Raw genomic sequence first — 19,186 nt, 5'->3', positions numbered from 1 at the left:
CCCCGCCTCCGGGGCGGCCCCGTTAGGGCACCGGGGGGAGCCTGAGCCTGAGCCTCCCGCTGGAGGCCGGCGCTGGGGCCGCGTCTGCGCGACCAACGGAGGGGAGAAGCAAGGAGCCCGCGGCAGACGGTGACGAAGGGGCTGCGGCCGGGATTCTGCCCTTTTCCCGGAGGCAGGGGCCCTTCTTCCTCCGGACAAACTTGCCGAACCGCCTCGTCCTCACGCGAGCTCCGGAGCCCGGGACCCGGCCGTGTATCGAGCTGAGCACTGAAGGGGGCTGAGCAGGGATGGTGCGGGCGAGCAAATGGAAGGCGGGACTTGGAGACAGGAGAAAAGAGCCTTTAGCGAGGTTTTTTCCTTCTTTTTAAAGTTTCCCCCGCCGCTCTACAGTTTGAAATACATTTGATTTCTTCTGACAAGGGCTTGAATACAGAAATAGAGGTTCCCGAAGCAGTACTTGTTACCACCACTTGGGATGCGCTCAAAGCATTTCTATAATATATTAGGTTAAAAATGCTGACGGTGACCCGCTAAATTGATTTTCTGACTCACTAATGTGTCACGACCAAACACACCGGGTTAGAGCAGCCCTGTACACTTATAATTTATGAGTATATGTTGCGTTTTCTACCATACTCCTGACTCAAGCCCAATTAGAGTCTTGCCGCCTAGAGTTCGCAGTTTAGTGAGAGATACAAGAAAGTAAATAAAATGACAATGCTGGTCAACAGTAGATGCCAGCACAGAGCCATCAAACCCTGCCTTGGAGTGAGGGCATCAGGATTCTGGGGGAGCCAGGACAAAACAGTTAAAATGATGCATTCTGGGGAAACCCCAAGCCTGTTCTAGGGCCTGCCTTCCAACTCTCCGTTACTAAATTGAACTGCAGTGCCTCCCAGTGATTCTCAAAAGGTTCTCCACAGTGGCTAGTCTCTTGTACCTTAATATTTATTATTAGTATTTATTTATTTATTTATTTATTATTTTAAAAATAAAAGGAGGAAAACATTAACAGACAACCTTTTATAAAATAGCAAAAGAACAGTACAGACAATACAGAGTTAGAAACAAAGTGGTAGGAAATCAACAATGCTTATTGTATTACATATTGATATCTTCAAAGTGCTTTCTCAGGAAAACAGATACAGACATGCAATTTATATTCACTGTGTTTTTCTTTCTGTCACCAAGTAGTTTCTTTATGTGTGATAATCCTTGGGATTTCCCCTAAAACTAGATCTAGTTTCCTGTGTGTGTGTGTGTGTGTGTGTGCTTAAATAGTTATTGAGGACTAGTATATAGGTTTGGTTTTTCTTATCTTCAAAATGGTACTGGACGAAAACAGTTTGTACTACTCAGACCAAGTAATGACACAGTTTAAGAATATTAAATCTCACCATACCTCTCCTCCAATCTCCTGGAACCGTGACACTTTGTGATGGTGTTTTCTGGGAACAAAATACTCTATACCTTACAGAATTTATAAAGAGGGAATACTGTACAACATGAGGAAGATAAGAATTGGAACCTCCCTGAGTGGTTCTATTCAGAGAATTCTTTCATTTTATACTGAATTCCTAAACTGAATTTCTGGTTCTCCTCAGTAGAAATATGTGGAAAGGTGAAATGCTTCTGTGTTGAAGACTTGGATAACCTATCTTTAATATTAAAAACATGGAACATTATATTTAACTACCTACTCACCATTATGATGACCTGAAACCAGTTATGAACATATATGTGTGTTAAGATGGAACTTTGCTGTGTAAAAGTAGAACAGGATTAAAAATAACTGGTGTTTATTAAAGGGCTATTTTGTTCGAGAGAATATAGGTAGTGAGAACAGTGTACACTATCAGTAACTTTACAATATAGTTAGAAGAACAGAATATTGATCAAACTGTTGTATTAGAGGGAGAATTTACAGGAGCAGATATGAACATGCTAGAGGTGCTAGTACTGAACTAAGTGTTTTATATATCCCCTCATTTAATCCTTACAGCAGCTCTATGAGATAGGTGTAGCCCCATGTTTATCCAATATTTACCATAGTCATGGAAGAGGAATTATAAGGTTTGGCAGACTGACCAGTTTAGGATCACGTAGCAAATTATTAGCAGAGCAATAACTTGAATACATCATTGCCTTTAAAGTCTTTTTTCTACCTGCCATCCCATAGTGCAAATGAAAGAGGTAGTTCATGAATGCTTTGTTTCTCTCTGTCCTGCCCCTAGTTTTACAGGTATTTATTAAGGTAATCAAGAGAGAAATAGCTCATCATTTAGGGTCATATTCCTTACCTTACATGAGAACACTGGTGGAAAAACTGACCAAGGAAATCCAAACTGACTTACATAAATCTCCCCATGGATGTCCTGGTGATGATGCTAATGAAGAAAGTCAGTATTATTCTGGTTGCTTTTTTTTTTTTTTTTTTGGTGTTAGGAATTGAACTCAGGACCTTGTGCTTGGCAGGCAGGTGCTTGTGCCGCTGAGCTATTTCCCCGGCCCTGTTGTGGTTCCTGAATGTGGAAAGGAGCCCCAAGTCAGGACCCAGACCATGAAATGCTAACCAGGGTAAATAGGGCACCAATTGAACCAGCTCATTCCAGGGATCAGATATCTACCTACTGACAGTAGACCTATTAGTTATAGATGACCAACAAATGGAAAATACATGTTCAGTTTAGTAGATTTCGTAAGTCAAACTAGAATGAAGTCTGCACTGAGGAGTAAGACTGAATTAAGGTGGGCGATGGAAGGTGTTTTTAAACAATGCTCAAGGAGAAGCAAAGCTGTTATGACATCAGGGATTTGCAAGGCTAAATTGCTGAGAAGGTAATTTAATAATAGCATTGTAATAGGAGCTGTCTTATATTTGCAGATTCAGGTGCTGTGTTTACATTTGGGAAGACCAAATTTGCTGAAAATATGCCTAGCAAATTCTGGTTTAAGAATGACATACCTATGTATCTTTCATGTGGAGATGAACATACTGCTGTTGTTACTGGTTAGTATTTATAATCCTAAATGAGGACAATAATAGAGAATCTTAAATCTTATAAATGTGCTATGTTTTATGTGTATGTTGAGGATAGTTTCTTTTATGATACTAGAGAATTTTTCACAAATCGATTCAAGAAGTTCTTCAATCTTAATTTACCTTAGTATATTTAAGTATAATTTTCTATATGTACAGCTTTTTTGGAATAAATCTATTTCAGTATAAAAAATTGTTGTTATATAGTCTTTGAAACTCTGTATACCTTGTAGAATCTGGCCATATGTAGTCAGACAAGCAAAAGTGTCTGTTGTTTCAGTGTAAAGGAATCACTTTATTTTTATTTTATTTTATTTTATTTTTTGGTTTTTCTCTGGTACCGGGAACCGAACTCACGACCTTGCGCTTGCCAGGCAGGCGCTTTGCCACTGAGCTAAATCCCCAGCCCCTAAGGAATCCCTTTAAAAAATAGCTTTTTTATTGCATTATGACGACTATCTTGTAGTATTTATGTGATGAATGCTTCACTTTGTTATTCTTCCTTCCCATTAGGAAATAATAAACTTTACATGTTTGGCAGCAACAACTGGGGTCAGCTAGGATTAGGATCAAGAGCAGCTGTCAAGAAGCCAACGTGTGTCAAAGGTTTGGGGTCCTTTCTTTACCACTTTAAATACTTAACAAACTTTATAAAGTACTTTTGTGCTGATTGTATAGTTTAATGTGGTAAATAATAAAATCTTTACTCTTTTGGTAAAATTTACTTGGGTATTGGTAGCATTTAACTTTATATGAAATTCAGACCTTCTTTTATATGATAGAATATAAAAAAGTCACCTTGACTTTAATCTTAGGAACCACAAAGGAAGTATTGATGCCACAGTATTGCATTTGAATATCTTCTTTTGCCTATTTGTAAAGCCACTTAAATAAGTATTACTGTTATTGCGTATATTGAAAAGAGACTTTATAATATGCTCGAATTTGAGATCTATCTCATTTATATCATAGTTATATGTAGTTTCTGGTTTTATAAAACATACTTTGTCCGGAAGTATATAGTAAGTAGATGAACAGAACAAACATCAAGACTAGGGATCGATTAGTACTCATGTGTAAGAGTAACAGGACAAAATATTTGAAAGCAGGTCTGTTCCAGAATATTTGGGATGTATAATACCCTTCAAAACTTTCTCACTGTGAAGTGCAGATCCTTTGGGTATAGCCTACATCAGCTAAACAACCCAACATCAACTAAATTTGAAGGCTGTGTAAATGCCTTGGGATATGACAACAACACTGTATGTTATTTTTCTGACCAAATTTTAAATTTCAGCTTAAAATTTCAGTGTGAGTTCATCATCGATCCTAACTACAGGTGTTGTTATAGAACTTTTGAGGTATTCCACAGGGCCAAAATGCGTTTGTTGAGCACTGACTGCCAAATATTTGGGGGTACTCATGGTGATTATGGTTGTTATTCTCAAATATCTGTTTAACACGATAGTCTATACTATGAGATCCTTGAGAATAGGGATTCTTTTTTTTTTTTTTTTGGTTTTTTTTTTTTTGTTTTTTTTCCGGTACCGGGAACCGAACTCACGACCTTGTGCTTGCCAGGCAGGCGCTTTGCCGCTGAGCTAAATCCCCAGCCCCGAGAATAGGGATTCTTATTTTAGTCATGTGCGCACGTGCTATCCCAGGTGCTATCTAGAATATTTCCCTTAGGAAATACTTTTTTGAATATGTAGATGAATAAATGAACAACTTTAGCATAGGTGTATGCCTATGAATGTTGGACTTAAAATTTTTCATTGAGTGTGGTAGATGGTAAGCTTGATAATGGTGGTGGCAGGTTAGCTAAAGGATCTCCTATCCGACACTCACTGACACCCTTTCCAAAACTTCACTGGTTATTATGAAGCATAGTCCTGATAACCTCTGGTGTAGTAGTTAAGAACATCAACTCTGGAGTCAGACAAGCCTCCGTTTTGGGTTGGAGTGTAGCTTACTGGTACAGTTCAAGCTTAGATGTTCAAAGCCCTGAGTTTAATTACCAGCACCATAATAAATGAAGCTCAGTTCTATAACTTAATTACAATTTGACTGGGATTATTTATTATTTTCATATTTATAAGATACTTTAATTGTCATATTATTTTAATTTTAGCTCTTAAACCTGAAAAAGTGCAACTTGCTGCCTGTGGAAGGAATCACACCCTAGTTTTAACAGGTATAGTTTCAACCTATATGACCTGCCTAACATTGAAAACTGAGGTCTTATTCAGTAACATCTGTGGCTTTGTAAAGTTAGTAGAAATGGTACCTTGGCAATAGTTAGATTAGGGTTTTTAAAAAGTAAATATTTAGTATACATATTTGCCTATGTAAATATGTAGATAAATCTTAAATGAGTGAAGAAAAACTTTTCTTAGGTTATATCTGGAGATAGCATCTCTTTACCTGTGGGCAAATCTCAAGGGCTGGTTACTTGTACTCTTTTTCTTTGTTATTTTTCAATTTAACATTTATAATATCTTTATTATACCTGTCCTGTCCACAATGATGAAGCACTTTCATATTACATACATTTGACTTAGTAACATGTACCTTTATACTACAAAGCAAAAATAAAAGTGTTTATTTGCCCAGTACATTAAATATTTGACTTGCATTTTGACAGTTTAAAACTACATAACTGAAAATTTTAGATGTATGCTTACAGATATATTTTTGTACTTAATTTTATTACCCTACATGTAACAATTTTAGACTTCATGCTTCTTAACTAGTGTTAATGTTTACCATCAAGTCTTTCATACTGATTACCACTATTGCTCTTTTCTTTTTTCTGACACTGACTGGAAGCCCTTCAAAAGGCTATGAGTCCTCTCAATTCCAATCAAAATCCAAACAGGCTGTATGTGGTAGAAGTTCATAAAGTAGTTCTAAAATTTATATGGAAAATCTGAGGACACAGTAGCTAAAACAGTTTTGAGAAAGAATGACATGGGGAGACTGGTAGTACCCAATTTCAAGACCTGTAAAGCTACAATAATTAAGGCAGAGTGGTATTGACAAAAGATAAACAAAGATTAATGAAACAGGATAGAGTCTAGAAATGGATTCACACATACATGTCTGATATTTGACAAAGATGCTAAAGCAATTCATTGGAGAAAAGGATCATATTTTCAACAAATGCTGCTGAGTAGTTAGTAGTCCCTAATTCCTGAGAAGTCCTCGTTTGCACTCCCTACTCCACCTGTCCCAGCAGCTTCCATCTTCAAATTGTTTTCTCTCCTTGGCTCCTCCTCCTTCTCTGCCTTTCTTCACACTTTTTTTTCACTGTTAATAGAGGAAAGATGGTATATAGTGACTTACTTCATAAAGAGGATGACTATAGGATATTAATGTTTCTTTTCCGTATACAGCAGTAGGCAATGTGTATGCAGCTGGAGGAAATAATGAAGGGCAGTTGGGACTTGGTGACACTGAAGAGAGAAACACTTTTCATCGTATTAGCTTTTTTACATCCCAGCATAACATTAAACAGCTCTCTGCTGGATCTAATACTTCAGCTGCACTATCTGGTGAGACTTGTTTTCATTTTAATCTGGGACACATGCTTTCCTTCATACCAGAATATACCAACTCAACTCAAGATAGAATTGCTGTTTAGTTTTCTTTCATTGACTTTGTGCTTTGAGAAGACGTTTAAAATATAAATTGAAATAACTTTATTTAAAATAAAGTGAGATACAAATATACATTTGGGGAAGTATTGGTAAATAAATTCTAACCTCTGCTGCACATCTACTCCTTTAGATGTTCTTAAATAATATCTTCATTGCATGTTCTGAGAGTTAGTTGCAGCTTTGATCAAAGTTGCGTATGTTGTAATCTGGTAACTGAGCAACTTTGTTGAAAATAACAATATGGTAATATAACAACCATTGTTAATTCCTATCATCTTGTTTTGAAATCCTGTATCATTTTTATTGTTTTGTATTATTTTTGTCTTCATTGTTATTTTGTTTTTTTTTATCTTTAACATAAAAAAGGCAAAAACTATATAGCTTGTAATGGTCCTTGTATCCCTTTACTTTTCTTGTCAAAAGCATGCAGGAGAACATTTTTTTAAAATATTGGCGCCATGGTCACTTTGGTCTTGCCGAAGTTGCTGGTTTGTCCCAAGCAGGAAGCTGTGTAAACATCCAGTGTTTCTCTGGACATCAGCAAAGTCACAGTAGCATGTGAAGCTCTGTCTCTTCATTTCATCAAATATAGTTAGGTTTTCAATATTCTTTCAGTTCTTTTCAGTTATCATTTTATTTGCCTTATAATTAAATAACTTCAAAAAGATTAACATTTTTTAAAATTGAAAGAAGTAGATAGTTATTGACAATTCCTTTATAAAATCTTCATCTTACTTTACCTACTACTGCAGCTTAACAGAAAGAACATTAAATTAACATGTTTTTGAGATACTGTATGTGTTACTGTATCTTATTCTCAGAAGCTAGAGTCTGAATTTTTAGATCTAAATTATAAGAAAAAATGCAGTAGTGAAATAATGTTTTTCTTTTGAAACAATTTCCATAGTGCTTACTTTTCTGGCTTGGAGGTGTCCATTGTGACTCCTGTTGTCCCTCAGTTCAGTGGCAGGTATATTGCTTGGAGGAAGGAAAACATTTCTGTTTATAGAGACCTTACAGTAGAACAAGATGATTGTAGAAAATGGCATCCTGGGTTTTCTGTTGACATAAAAATATGGATAGAATTAAAGTGATTTACAATCAAATTATTCTTTGTTCACCATTGTGGTAATATTATACAACTGAATCTGAATTTATAAGTAGCTATCTGGTGTAAATATCTTAGTATTCTTTTTTTCAAAACACAGATTTTCTAAATTAAATGGCCCTGCTACCTTTCAAACCTTTTCTCTCCTTGTGTTTCTTTTATAGAGGATGGAAGACTTTTTATGTGGGGTGACAATTCTGAAGGGCAAATTGGTTTAAATAATGTCATTAATGTGTGTGTCCCTCATCAAGTGAACTTTGGGAAACCAATTTCTTGGATCTCATGTGGATATTATCATTCAGCTTTTATAACAAGTAAGACAGAACACTTTGGGTTTATAATATTCTCTCTCATTTCGAAGTTACTTCTAAATTAATAATATGATAAAACATTCTTTAGCTCTATAGGAGTAATGCCATGGTTGTCCATGTAATGGTATGATTTGGGTTTGTGTTACCTCAAAGTGTTTCTCTGTTGCTAGACACCTCAGCTTCTTAAGCAAATGCTAGATCTGTTAGAAAATTAAAATTTATATTTTAGAAGCCCATCTAAACTTGGTCCTCAAACTTCTTAGCCTGCTTTGGTATTAAAAACAGGACCTATGGATCACTTTCCTTTGGAACTACTTATTTCTATCCTTTGGCCTATACTTCTGTCAAACTGATAATTTCTGTTATTGTTTCAAATACATTGAGCCCTATTCTTTCCTTGTGGGAAACTGGATGAAGACTAGTTGGAATAGGAGAGCTCCGTATGAGATACGGTTTTCTTAGGTGGGATTTTTCTCAGCATCCCTAAATTTCTCCCATTCCTGGGCCCACTGGCAGTCTTTTGTGTCTTAGTTAAAGTATTTGAAATGTGAAGTATAGTTGTAGCTTTCTATCTAATTAATGATTATCTTCACAGTAAAAGTATCGGAGGAAATAGTTCTGTGGACTCTATTAAACATGTCTCTAAATCTTCATTTTACATATTTACTGTTTATTGCATATACCACAGATCAGGTTTACAAAGTGTTCATTGATCAGTCCCAGTCCCTGTATCCCAGCATACCAAGATTGGGCCACCCTGACTTTGTTAGTACGGTTTTGTTCACTACTGTGTTCCTGATGTCTTGAACAAACTGGTAATAAATGAATGGAAGGAGTGAGTCACTTTTATCAATAAATTTTGCTTTAGCCATAAAAGGAACAAAAAGAATTATTCATCTCCACCAACAAGCATACATTGGGCCTTTTGTGTATCTTTACGAAAAGCTTTATTGAAATATAATTCACATACCATACTATTTACCTATTTAAAATTACAATTTAATATTTTTCATTATATTCACAGGTGTGTACCTGCCACATACTTTTGTACTAAATATTTTGCTGGAGATTCAGTATATAAGCTGGCGTAAATTATCAGTAATTTTCACGGTAGCCATTATTTTATGACTTTCATGATTTAAAGCTACTTTTTATACACCATGAAAATAACTGAAGCATAGAGTTTTTGCTTAATATAGATTTCATGATAGATTAAATCTGGAAATGGACTATACTGAATTCATCTTTTTTTCTCTGTGTGGCATTGGAAGACCAAAAAGAATAGTTTTTTTTTTTTTTTGAAGTAGTAGAGATTAAACTGAGGGCCTTTGCACTGAGCTACATCACACCCATTTTTTATTTTTATTTTAAGACAGGGTCTTGCTACATTGATATTACCTAGGCTGGGTTTGAATCCTCCTGCCTCAGCCTCCCTGAGAACAGTTTAATTTTTAATGGAACTGCAGAACATATTAGTGAGAAAGTCATGTTTAAGACTTTCAGCAAATGTATAATTTACTATTATGTTTGAATATTTAAGTTTGCATTCTAAGTTATATAAAATATTTAATCTTTTTTAAATATTAGAAGTAAAATATATAGAGTTTTTCAGTATTGTCCTTGATTCTGGTGTCTTCATTTGACACATTAATGGTTGGGTCTGAGCATCTCAATCAGTGATTCATACAATAAGAGGCAATTAGGTATAGCACCATTGGAGGGTACAAATAAATGAGTTGAGCTTTTTGGAACTGGGGGCAGAGATGTGTGGAGCAGTCTTCAAAAACCTGTCAGAGTGATGAAGGTTAGAATCTTGGAAAAGGTAGAAATCAGAGCCAGGCATCTGAAGAATCCAAATACGATGAAAATTAATAGATTCAGGTGAAGTGACACTAAATACATAAGATTAAATGATCTGTTTCTTTGTTCATGATAGTTATTGTATTTTGTGTGTAAATAAGACAGAATTTGGAATTAAATGGAACACCTCATATGGATTAAAAGCATTTTCCTTCCTCTTTAAAGAGGGTCTTACTGCATGGCTACAGGAAATATCTTTCCTAACCTTTGATAGGTAAACATTTTACTTTAAAAACTTGACACTGTGAGAATGTTTCAGCAGCTTACCACATAAAGTTCATCAAGGGTGTTTCTCATATACCAAGTTGATTAAAATATAGTACTAATCTGTAGTTTACAATCTTCTAACTCCAAGATATATAAAGTTTTGATATCTACAAAGTATTTTTTGTACTGGGAATTGAACTCAAGGCCTCACAGTTGCCAGGCAGGTGCTGTGCCACTGAGCTGCATCCCAGGCCCTACAAAGCATTTTTAAGTTCCACTATAGTCTGCTTAATCTCACAACCACTTTGTGAGGCAGGTGATGATGTCTCTAAGTCCATATATGGTGGGAGGATTAGGACACACAGCTTTATCCAAGGTGGTGCTGAAACTGAGTTGCAAGACCAAAATTTGGATCCCAATCTTGAGATTTTACAGGCCTGAGCAGCTTATATTGGCACACAGTTTTTTTACACATACACAGAGATGTGGTAGCAAGTAATAACTGGGCACTGACTGTGTTCTAGGTACGAATGAAGCATTAATTTATTTGTTCCTATGAAACAACCACCCTATGACATAGACACTTTTATCCCATTTCCCAGGCACAGTGATTGACTCAGTAAGTGACAGTATTATAGAAATGGATAAGTTCCTGATTTCAAGAAGCTTGCAGTCATAATGTAGTGTGATATGTGGGATATAGAAGAAAATCAGTATTGTCACTGTGGACAAGCTAGTGATTGTCAGACCTCCTTAGTAAGAGAATCTGGAGGAAGTACCATTTATCTGAGTAAAATCTGCTATCTGAAGACTCACTCAAATATATATTTCATGAATAAGTGAGTTTTCTAAAACAACTTCCATAGGAAGCACTCATTTTTTCATTGAATATTTGTTAATGCTTCAGCTAGACACTGCTAGGTTTTTGGGATCTCATAGTAAGAAAGACAAATGTCTTTATGGGAGCCGAGTATATACTTCTTTTGCCTTATTTTAAAGTGGATATAGGATAGGCTTTGGTGTATTTTGTGAAAGAATGAAAGTGATTGTTGAGTTGTTTACCAGTAATGATTGTCATGAATTCTTTGCAAAGATTGTTGAAGTAAAATAATCATGAGGAAGAGAAAATATAACAAAGGCAGAAATGGTAAGTAAACCTTTCCATAGAGAAAAATATCTCAAGAATGATCAAATTTATTAAGTTGTCATTGTCTAAATGTTTATTGAGCATGAAAACACGTACAAGAAAATCCCAGTATGTAATTCATACTTATATGTTCATCAGTCAGTTTATCTTTCTTTCAATAGTGGATGGTGAACTGTACACATTTGGAGAAGCTGAGAGTGGGAAATTAGGTCTTCCTAAAGAGCTGCTGATCAATCACAGAACCCCTCAGCTGGTAGCGGGAATTCCTGAGAAAGTGTTGCAAGTGGCTTGTGGTGGAGATCACACTGCAGTTCTCACAGGTATGTGTGAAGCCTGCTGCTCTGTTCCTTGCTTTTTGTGGTGGTTAGTGACATTTTAAAAAAATGATTTTTTATTGTTGTGAGAAAAACATTTAAAATAAGACCTAATTTTGAAACATTTTAAGTGTGTAATGCGGTATTATTTATAGAAATGATGTTCTAAAGCAGATCTCTCAAACCTTTCTTGTGTAACTGATACTTTTGTGTATGTCATACAGCATCTTCTGCCACCACTAGCTCCTGGCAACCACTGCTTCATTCTTAGGGTCTGTGACTTTGAGTCTTTGAGATCCCTCGTGGAAGCTGGGCTTGCATGTCTTTCCATTAAGATACCCACCTTTTGTTCCTAATATATATATATATATATATATATATATATATTCTTCCTACGGAAGAATTTTTAAGTGCAAACAATGAATCTTCTTGAAATGAATCTTGAGTTATGGTTCTTGTAACATAATGGAATTTTCATAAGTTTAACACTTTCAGCAGCAGTAGGTGATATTGTTTTTAGCTCATTTTCAATGTTAAACTTTTTTCATGTACATATGTATTCCATATTTATTGGAAATTGACATTATTTTCTGAAATGCCTTCTTTTGGAGAAGCTTCTTATTCATGCTGTTTTCTACATGCCATTTATAATTCTTTGTGAGATTCACAGTGTATATCTTGGAGATTTCTTGGTGATTTTACCTTTTGCTAATAGTAATGCATTAAAAAGTGGTAAGGTTTTAAATTACATATGCTAAGAAATTTAGAATATTGATAGTAGTGTCATTTTTGACTTCTGAATTTCACATTTGGCCTGACAAGTCACCTGCTAGAATTCAAGGCAATATGTTCAAGTATACTCACTGCTTGATAATATTTTTATTAAATTGATGTTCCCAAATTTGTTTAGCTTTCACTTTATTTTAGATTACTAGTATAGTGCTGATGCAATTATATAGTAAATTATTTTATTTTTTGATCAAAAAGAAAATATAACAGTTTCTCGTCGCTACTTAATCTTCAGTAACCCAAAGTTCGAAGTGTTTTAGGCAAGTTTTGTGTATTCAATTCTCTAATCAGTGTTGTAAGATGAATGAATATTTTACCTTTAGATTTTCCTTTCTTGCATTGCTTTTTCTCTACTTCTTTCTCTAATCCCTGTTATGTTTATTAAGCTTTGTTTTCCCTGAATTACAACTTCTAGGTGGATATTTTTCTAAGTTAGGGATTATTTTTTCAAAGCCTGTACTTTAAATTTAGAAGAAGAAAATAAATGTAAGGTTTAGATTTATTTTGAATTCATGCTGATAGAATGAAGTTTCAGATCATTTATATTTTGTTGTGGTACCAGAAATCAAACTCAGGATCTTGTGCTTGCCAGGCAGGTGCTTGTACTGCTGAGCCATATCCCAGCCCTCTCAGATAATTTATAAAGATTTAGTCTAGAATAAATATTTTTGAGATTTTATGAAAATTTGTTGTATTGGCAGAAATACTACTTATTTATGCATTAAGTGTTTTATCTAGTTTGTATAAGGATTGTAGAGTTAGCTTACTAGGTGATTCAATATTATTCTGACACAGTTGTTGGTTATTTAATAATACAAAATCAAACATTTTAAAATATTTTTATATAAGTTAACAAGGACATAATCCATGAAATCTTTCATTTTACTTAAAATTTAAAATGTATTTAAAGTGTGATTTTGTTTGCAATATTAAGTACATTTAGATTTCACACTTTTTTGAGGTTAAAAATCATGTTTCTTGAAATTGCTTTTCTCTAAATTTTTGCAGATTTGGGGATCTCACATCAGTAAAGTTTGGTTTTTGCTTGTTTGCTTGCTCCCCCGTCTTTCTTTTCCTGTTTCTCTCTATCTCTCTGTCTCTCTCTGTGTCTCTCTCTGTCTCTTTCTTCCTCCCTTTCTCCCTTTCTCCCTCTCCATCTCCCTCTCTCCCTCTCTCCCTCTTTCCTTCTCTCCCTCTCTCCCTCTCTCCCTCTCTCCCTGTCCCTCTCCCTGTCCATCTCCCTGTCCCTCTCCCTGTCCCTCTCTCTCTCTCTCTGTCTCTCTCTCTCTCTTTCTGTCTCTCTCTGTAATTATGAGGTGCAGCTTTTGACAGACCTGGAGCAGTTGCTGTCTACTGCTAAGGTTTCCACTCTAGAATATAAAAAAAGAGCCTTGGATTTCCTGTCTGCCCAGTTGTAGCGGCAAACATTGAATGAGAGAATATAGGAGAAAAGCTTGTAATCCAGAAAAAACAATTGAAAATTTGTGTAATTCATAAATAACCTTGTAAACATTGAAGAATATTTTTTTACTTGAAGAATCTAATTTTTGAATTTAAAACATGAGAAAAAAGTGGCTACCAACTTCTGACTAGCTTTTGCCTAAATACAGGCATTGAAAAAAATGACTATTTCCATTATCATGTAAAATAAGGGACATTTTGAAAACACAAATAAAAAGCTCTTAATTATATAATAAAAGATACCTGATTAAATTGTATGAATTTATCTGCATGAAAAATTTCACTGCTGTGTGGTCTTTCACATTAATCCATGGACCTGTGAAAGATTTATTCTGAGCCACCCTTGTTGAGGAACCTGTGTTGCAGAACATAGTATAGATAGAAATATTAAATATTTAATAGTATGTAATAAATGGACATAAAGAGTGTATTGATCATCACTTTGGCTAAGTACTAAATTGGATAATAAGACAGTTATGGAATATTTCCTGAGACATTTAAGAAAAAATAGCTAATTATCTTTTTTAGATTATTCCTTTTTCTAAAGGATAAGATTTAGATTAGATGATTCTGTGGATCACTCCTCCAGGTTTGCTTATTCATACGTCTAAAACTCTGATCTTAAAATCTATTTGGGTAACATTCATTTTATATTATTTTAAAGATAATTTAAATTAGTTCATTGCTGATAAATTTATTTAAAACATACAATTGGCATGTGACCAAGATTCATTAAAAAATAACAACTACTGATTGTAGGGACTGTGTGATTATAGTTTTTCCTTAGAAGCAGGGAACAATCATTTGTTGTGGGACAAAGACCATATGGGTACATGGGACATACTATGTGAGGCAGAGTGGCAGATGTAACCTTGGATGTGCTCTTGTCCACAGCAGTTACCAAAGATGTGGAAGGCTGTTTATAAGATGGGGTGTACAATGATATCTGAGTCCCAAAGCAAATGATAATGTATCTTAATTTGTGCAGATTATGTTTAAACAAACTTGAGTTTACTACAGGGTAATACATTAGTTAGTCCTAAAAATCAAATATATTCCATGAAATTACAGTAATATTCATCCAAAGCCAACTAAACAGATCTTTTCCTAATGTAGCATTTTATATTACATTAAATTACATTGCTAAATGTCACAGATATAGCTAAAAATTGTACTATTTCATATATATAATGTCCTTAGGTAAAAGTTTCAGGTTATTTTAAAAAATAAAATGCTGTGACTAATCATCCAAGACGTGAATCTAACAAAACTATCATATTACAAAACTTTTGCAATATGATCCAGGCTGCCTAAATAAATTCATTTCAGTCCAAGAAATATGTTGGTCACCTACAGGTAGGTAATTTAACTTACTCAACATTCTACTATTAAAACTGAACATTTAGAACTAGAAATATGTGATGTAATTATTAAGATATGGTATTTTGATATTAAATTACCATGTGATAATTACATTATTATATGTAATACAAAATACCATACAATATGGTATTTTGATATTTTGTTGTTATCTCACCATGGCTTCATATTCTTCGTATAGCATATTTTCCTTAAGAAGTAACATCTTTATAAAGCAAGCATTCTTATTAGATATGATAGACAATAGACAGGTATGTACTGCCATTGTCAGGATTACATGAATTGATTATGTAACTACTTTTCAGAGGAAATGTTTTTTACAACTGTTTTCAAATCTGCCTGAATGTTTTCTCTTGTATTCTCATTAGATAGGGATCGCAACATCAGAGAGTCTAAGTAAGTTGTCTACTTGCTACAGCTAGTAATAATGTAGTTTTAGGTTCTAGGCTTAACGTGAAAGCCTTGCTCTTTCTTCTGTAGTAGGAGAAAATACATGCACTGAATTAAGGAGAAAGTCAACATTGCTCTCTAACACATTAACCAGGGAAATTATATATAAAAGAACTCTTTTGTCACCACTCATATATCCTGTTTTTGTGCTTTTCCATTATAGAAAATATATGAGCTAATATTTATTGGGGGTTTTTTGGAATTATCTCAAAAATATTAATGTAGGGGAATGCTTTTCCCTTCCTTTCTTTAGTATTGCATTTCCTAGTAAATGAATTTTACTTGTGAATCAATGAAGTATATCTATCATAACAGTTAATTTCATGCACATTTTTTTCTGAAGTTGTATTTTATAAAGTAGATCAAGCTACTTTTAAAAGTAAGAATTTTTTTTGTAGAAGACACTGTTCACTTTTTTATTTATGACAATGAAAGGAATTAGCTAATGAAACTTGATGCTTTTTGAGCTCATGTCACAAAGGACACTTTAATTATAAGGACACTTCAGGGAGTTTCCTGATATAATATCTTGTATCATATTTGTTGTTTATATGTAGCAATTCTTTCCTTGGTTACATATGAAAGCTATGATCTGACCCCGGTATAATTTTTATAGTTATGTGCCGTTTCATTTTTCTTACATCATTGAAAAATTTGTACTTTACTATTATAACTCTTATATGGGTGTTTATTTTAGATGCAGTTATCTTTCATCATAAAAGCGATCACAACTTTTTTAGATATGGTAGTGGCAGTGTCTGCTTCCATCCAATCCTTTTCTTGTATTTGTCCCTTTCAGAGAAAGCTGTGTATACCTTTGGGCTTGGGCAATTTGGTCAGCTAGGCCTTGGCACTTTTATTTTTGAAACATCAGAACCCAAAGTCATTGAACAAATTAAGCATCAGAAAATAACTTATATTTCCTGTGGAGAAAATCACACAGCATTGATAACAGGTATGGATGAGATTTTTTTATATTGATAGTGCTGGGTATATTGCATTACAAAATAATATATTAAATGGATGTATCTAAATAAAGGAATTATTTATTATTTATTATTATTATGTATCTAAATAAAGGAATGTATCTAAATAAAGGAATTATTTACTGAGAAAAATGCAATTGTTTGGTTAGTATTCCAAAGTATAAAGCTATAAAATCAATTTCAAATCAATTTAAAATAAGTGTGGGGGCTGGAGATAAATCGCTCAGTGGCAAAATGTGTACTTAGTATATAGGTGAAGCCTTGGGTTCAATCCCCCACACCAAACAAAGGTAAGCCATCCAAAGATTTAGAACCTCAAAATAGGACACTGATGTCAGAAGAAAAAAGATTATATTTCAGTAGAAAGCTAGAATCCTCTTGACATTGTTATCAGTATGAAGGTTTTTAACTTCACTCAAACCAGAGGGAAAAATCACAAGAAAGAATTTATGTTACAGTATTCTTTCTGTTTTAATCTGAAAGAGCTACATTCAGGCTGAATAAATTACGATGCTTTTGCCACCAGGAGATGTTATAAGCATTGACGTTTTCCTTCTCTTTCCATAGTAAGAGACACCTCAAAGGCCACTAAGTGAATATACCACCCACTCTGTGACTTCTTTATCCAGGGAAATGTTCCTTTGGGCTTTCTTCTCAGCTTCAAAAACTAGATGCTGCTAATATTGTAGGACTCAAGAAAATTCTTTCTTAAAATGTTTCAGTAACTTGCCTGTAGATGATTGATATACTGCACAGATATAAATGCTTTTTAAATAAAAGGGCCTCTAATTTCCCTATTTTTATCTAAAACATCAAAAAGTCAGATATCATCTAGTACATTGAAATAATCCAAACTCTTGCATTTCTACTTTTTCATTCTGTCTAAAAAAAGCTCCTCCTAAAAGGGAGCTCATATAATGTTATCTAGTTAGAGAAAGTGGGAATCAGCAAGCACAAGCGAGGTACACAGTTCCTTTTTTCCCTCAGAACAACAGAACCCTTCAGAAGGGACAGCCTCCTCTCTGTCAAGTATTAGTGTTCTTGTTATGTAGAATGAAGTAGCACTATGTAGAATATGAAGAAGTATTACTCGTTCACTTGTCTCCTGAGAGGTGTTGGTATGTACCCTTCACTGTGGAATCCTAGCCTCGATTTCTTTGTCTTACTGCCTTTTCTCATCTGCTTTAAATTGCCATTGATAATAAATACGGTAGTATGTAGTTTTTGTGTATTATCTGGCATTCAAATAGATTACTTAAATTTTCATAGTACCTTTCCTCCTAATGAACAGCCCAAATCACTGAACATTAACTATGGCTTTTTATATCATGTGCCCTCCTAGGGGGTACCTCTTCAGGATGTTTTTTCATTTAAGTCTGATGAGCGATATGTAGTAAGTTATCTGTAAGATCCTGGCAGTTTTTGTTATAGCCAGTGGTTCATGTTTGAAAAAGCTCTCTGGGATCGGAAATGCAATCAGGCATCTTGGATCAGAGTTCATTTTTCAGACAAACATAAACCAAATTAGAAAAGCAGACCTTAGAAAGTATTTTTGAATGAATAAATCCAAGGGAGAAAAGTGATAAAGAGTATATACAAAGGGAGGAAGTAAATATCTAACAGTGAAAATTGTAAGACACTAAAGAGTCTAAATATTGGTTACCACTTTGGTTTTTTTTTTAATTTGGTACCGGGAACCGAGCTTAGGACCTTGCACTTGAAAGGCAGATGCTTGTGCCGCTGAGGTATATCCCCTGCTCTATCACTGTTTTTGTAAATTAAGTTATAACTTCTCACTGTACCAAATTATTTTTTTAATTAATTGTTGTGGATTTTCTGAGTATGCAGTCACTTTGCTTTCTCGAGGCAGAAATCCTTCAATGTGATCTAATCATTTCTCAATTTAAAAACCATTCATCTGGTTTCTTACTGCTATAAATATGGAGTTCAGAAATCCATAATTAAAATAATGTACCCTTCTGTTGTTTGCTTCTGTCTTAGGTGTTCAACTCACCTCATAGTACTCTCCCTTTAATGCTCTAGGCTCATTAATTGACTTTGAGCTTCTTGCCTTAGCCATGTTTTCTGTTGACTCAGAGACCTTCTGTGTATGTACTGCTGACTCTTATAACTAAACCCTATTCATCTTTTAGGTTTCAGTTTGAAAACCTACCCTGATCCCCAGACTAGAGGGAAATCCCTCTCCTCTATGCCCATATTGGCATCCATTGTTTCTGTGTCCATGGCTCTTAACCTAACTTGAGAAGCTGGGAGGGGCTTATAAAAGGAGTGAGGAGTCAGAATAGCTGCTATGGTAGTGGGCAAAAGGGCTAACTGGAAAGAAGTGACAAGATTATTCATCATCGTCATCAGTTTGGCATGGTTGGTTGGCTTATGGCACTTCCTTAGGCAGTATTCTGTAGCCCAGGAGCTAAATTAGTGAAAGAGACTAATTGGTCTAACTCAGTGGTTTT

General features: G+C 34.7%; 1 protein-coding gene across 4 annotated transcripts in view; it reads left to right on the top strand.

The window, feature by feature from the left end:
- Positions 1–19,186, top strand: part of Rpgr (retinitis pigmentosa GTPase regulator) — a 54,500-nt gene that overhangs the window by 339 nt on the left and 34,975 nt on the right. For all 4 annotated transcript variants that reach the window (XM_013510074.1, XM_005414820.2, XM_013510073.1 and 1 more), the window contains exons 2-8: positions 2,885–3,010; positions 3,554–3,646; positions 5,172–5,234; positions 6,436–6,594; positions 7,972–8,121; positions 11,494–11,652; positions 16,526–16,681. In XM_013510074.1, the coding sequence (XP_013365528.1) occupies positions 2,885–3,010; positions 3,554–3,646; positions 5,172–5,234; positions 6,436–6,594; positions 7,972–8,121; positions 11,494–11,652; positions 16,526–16,681 (906 nt within the window). The remainder of the gene's footprint in view (positions 1–2,884; positions 3,011–3,553; positions 3,647–5,171; positions 5,235–6,435; positions 6,595–7,971; positions 8,122–11,493; positions 11,653–16,525; positions 16,682–19,186) is intronic.

The sequence above is a fragment of the Chinchilla lanigera genome, unplaced genomic scaffold (assembly GCF_000276665.1).
Source record: "Chinchilla lanigera isolate Chin_1 unplaced genomic scaffold, ChiLan1.0 scaffold00200, whole genome shotgun sequence".
Classification (NCBI taxonomy): domain Eukaryota; kingdom Metazoa; phylum Chordata; class Mammalia; order Rodentia; family Chinchillidae; genus Chinchilla; species Chinchilla lanigera.
This window is presented reverse-complemented; position numbering and strand designations above follow the sequence as displayed.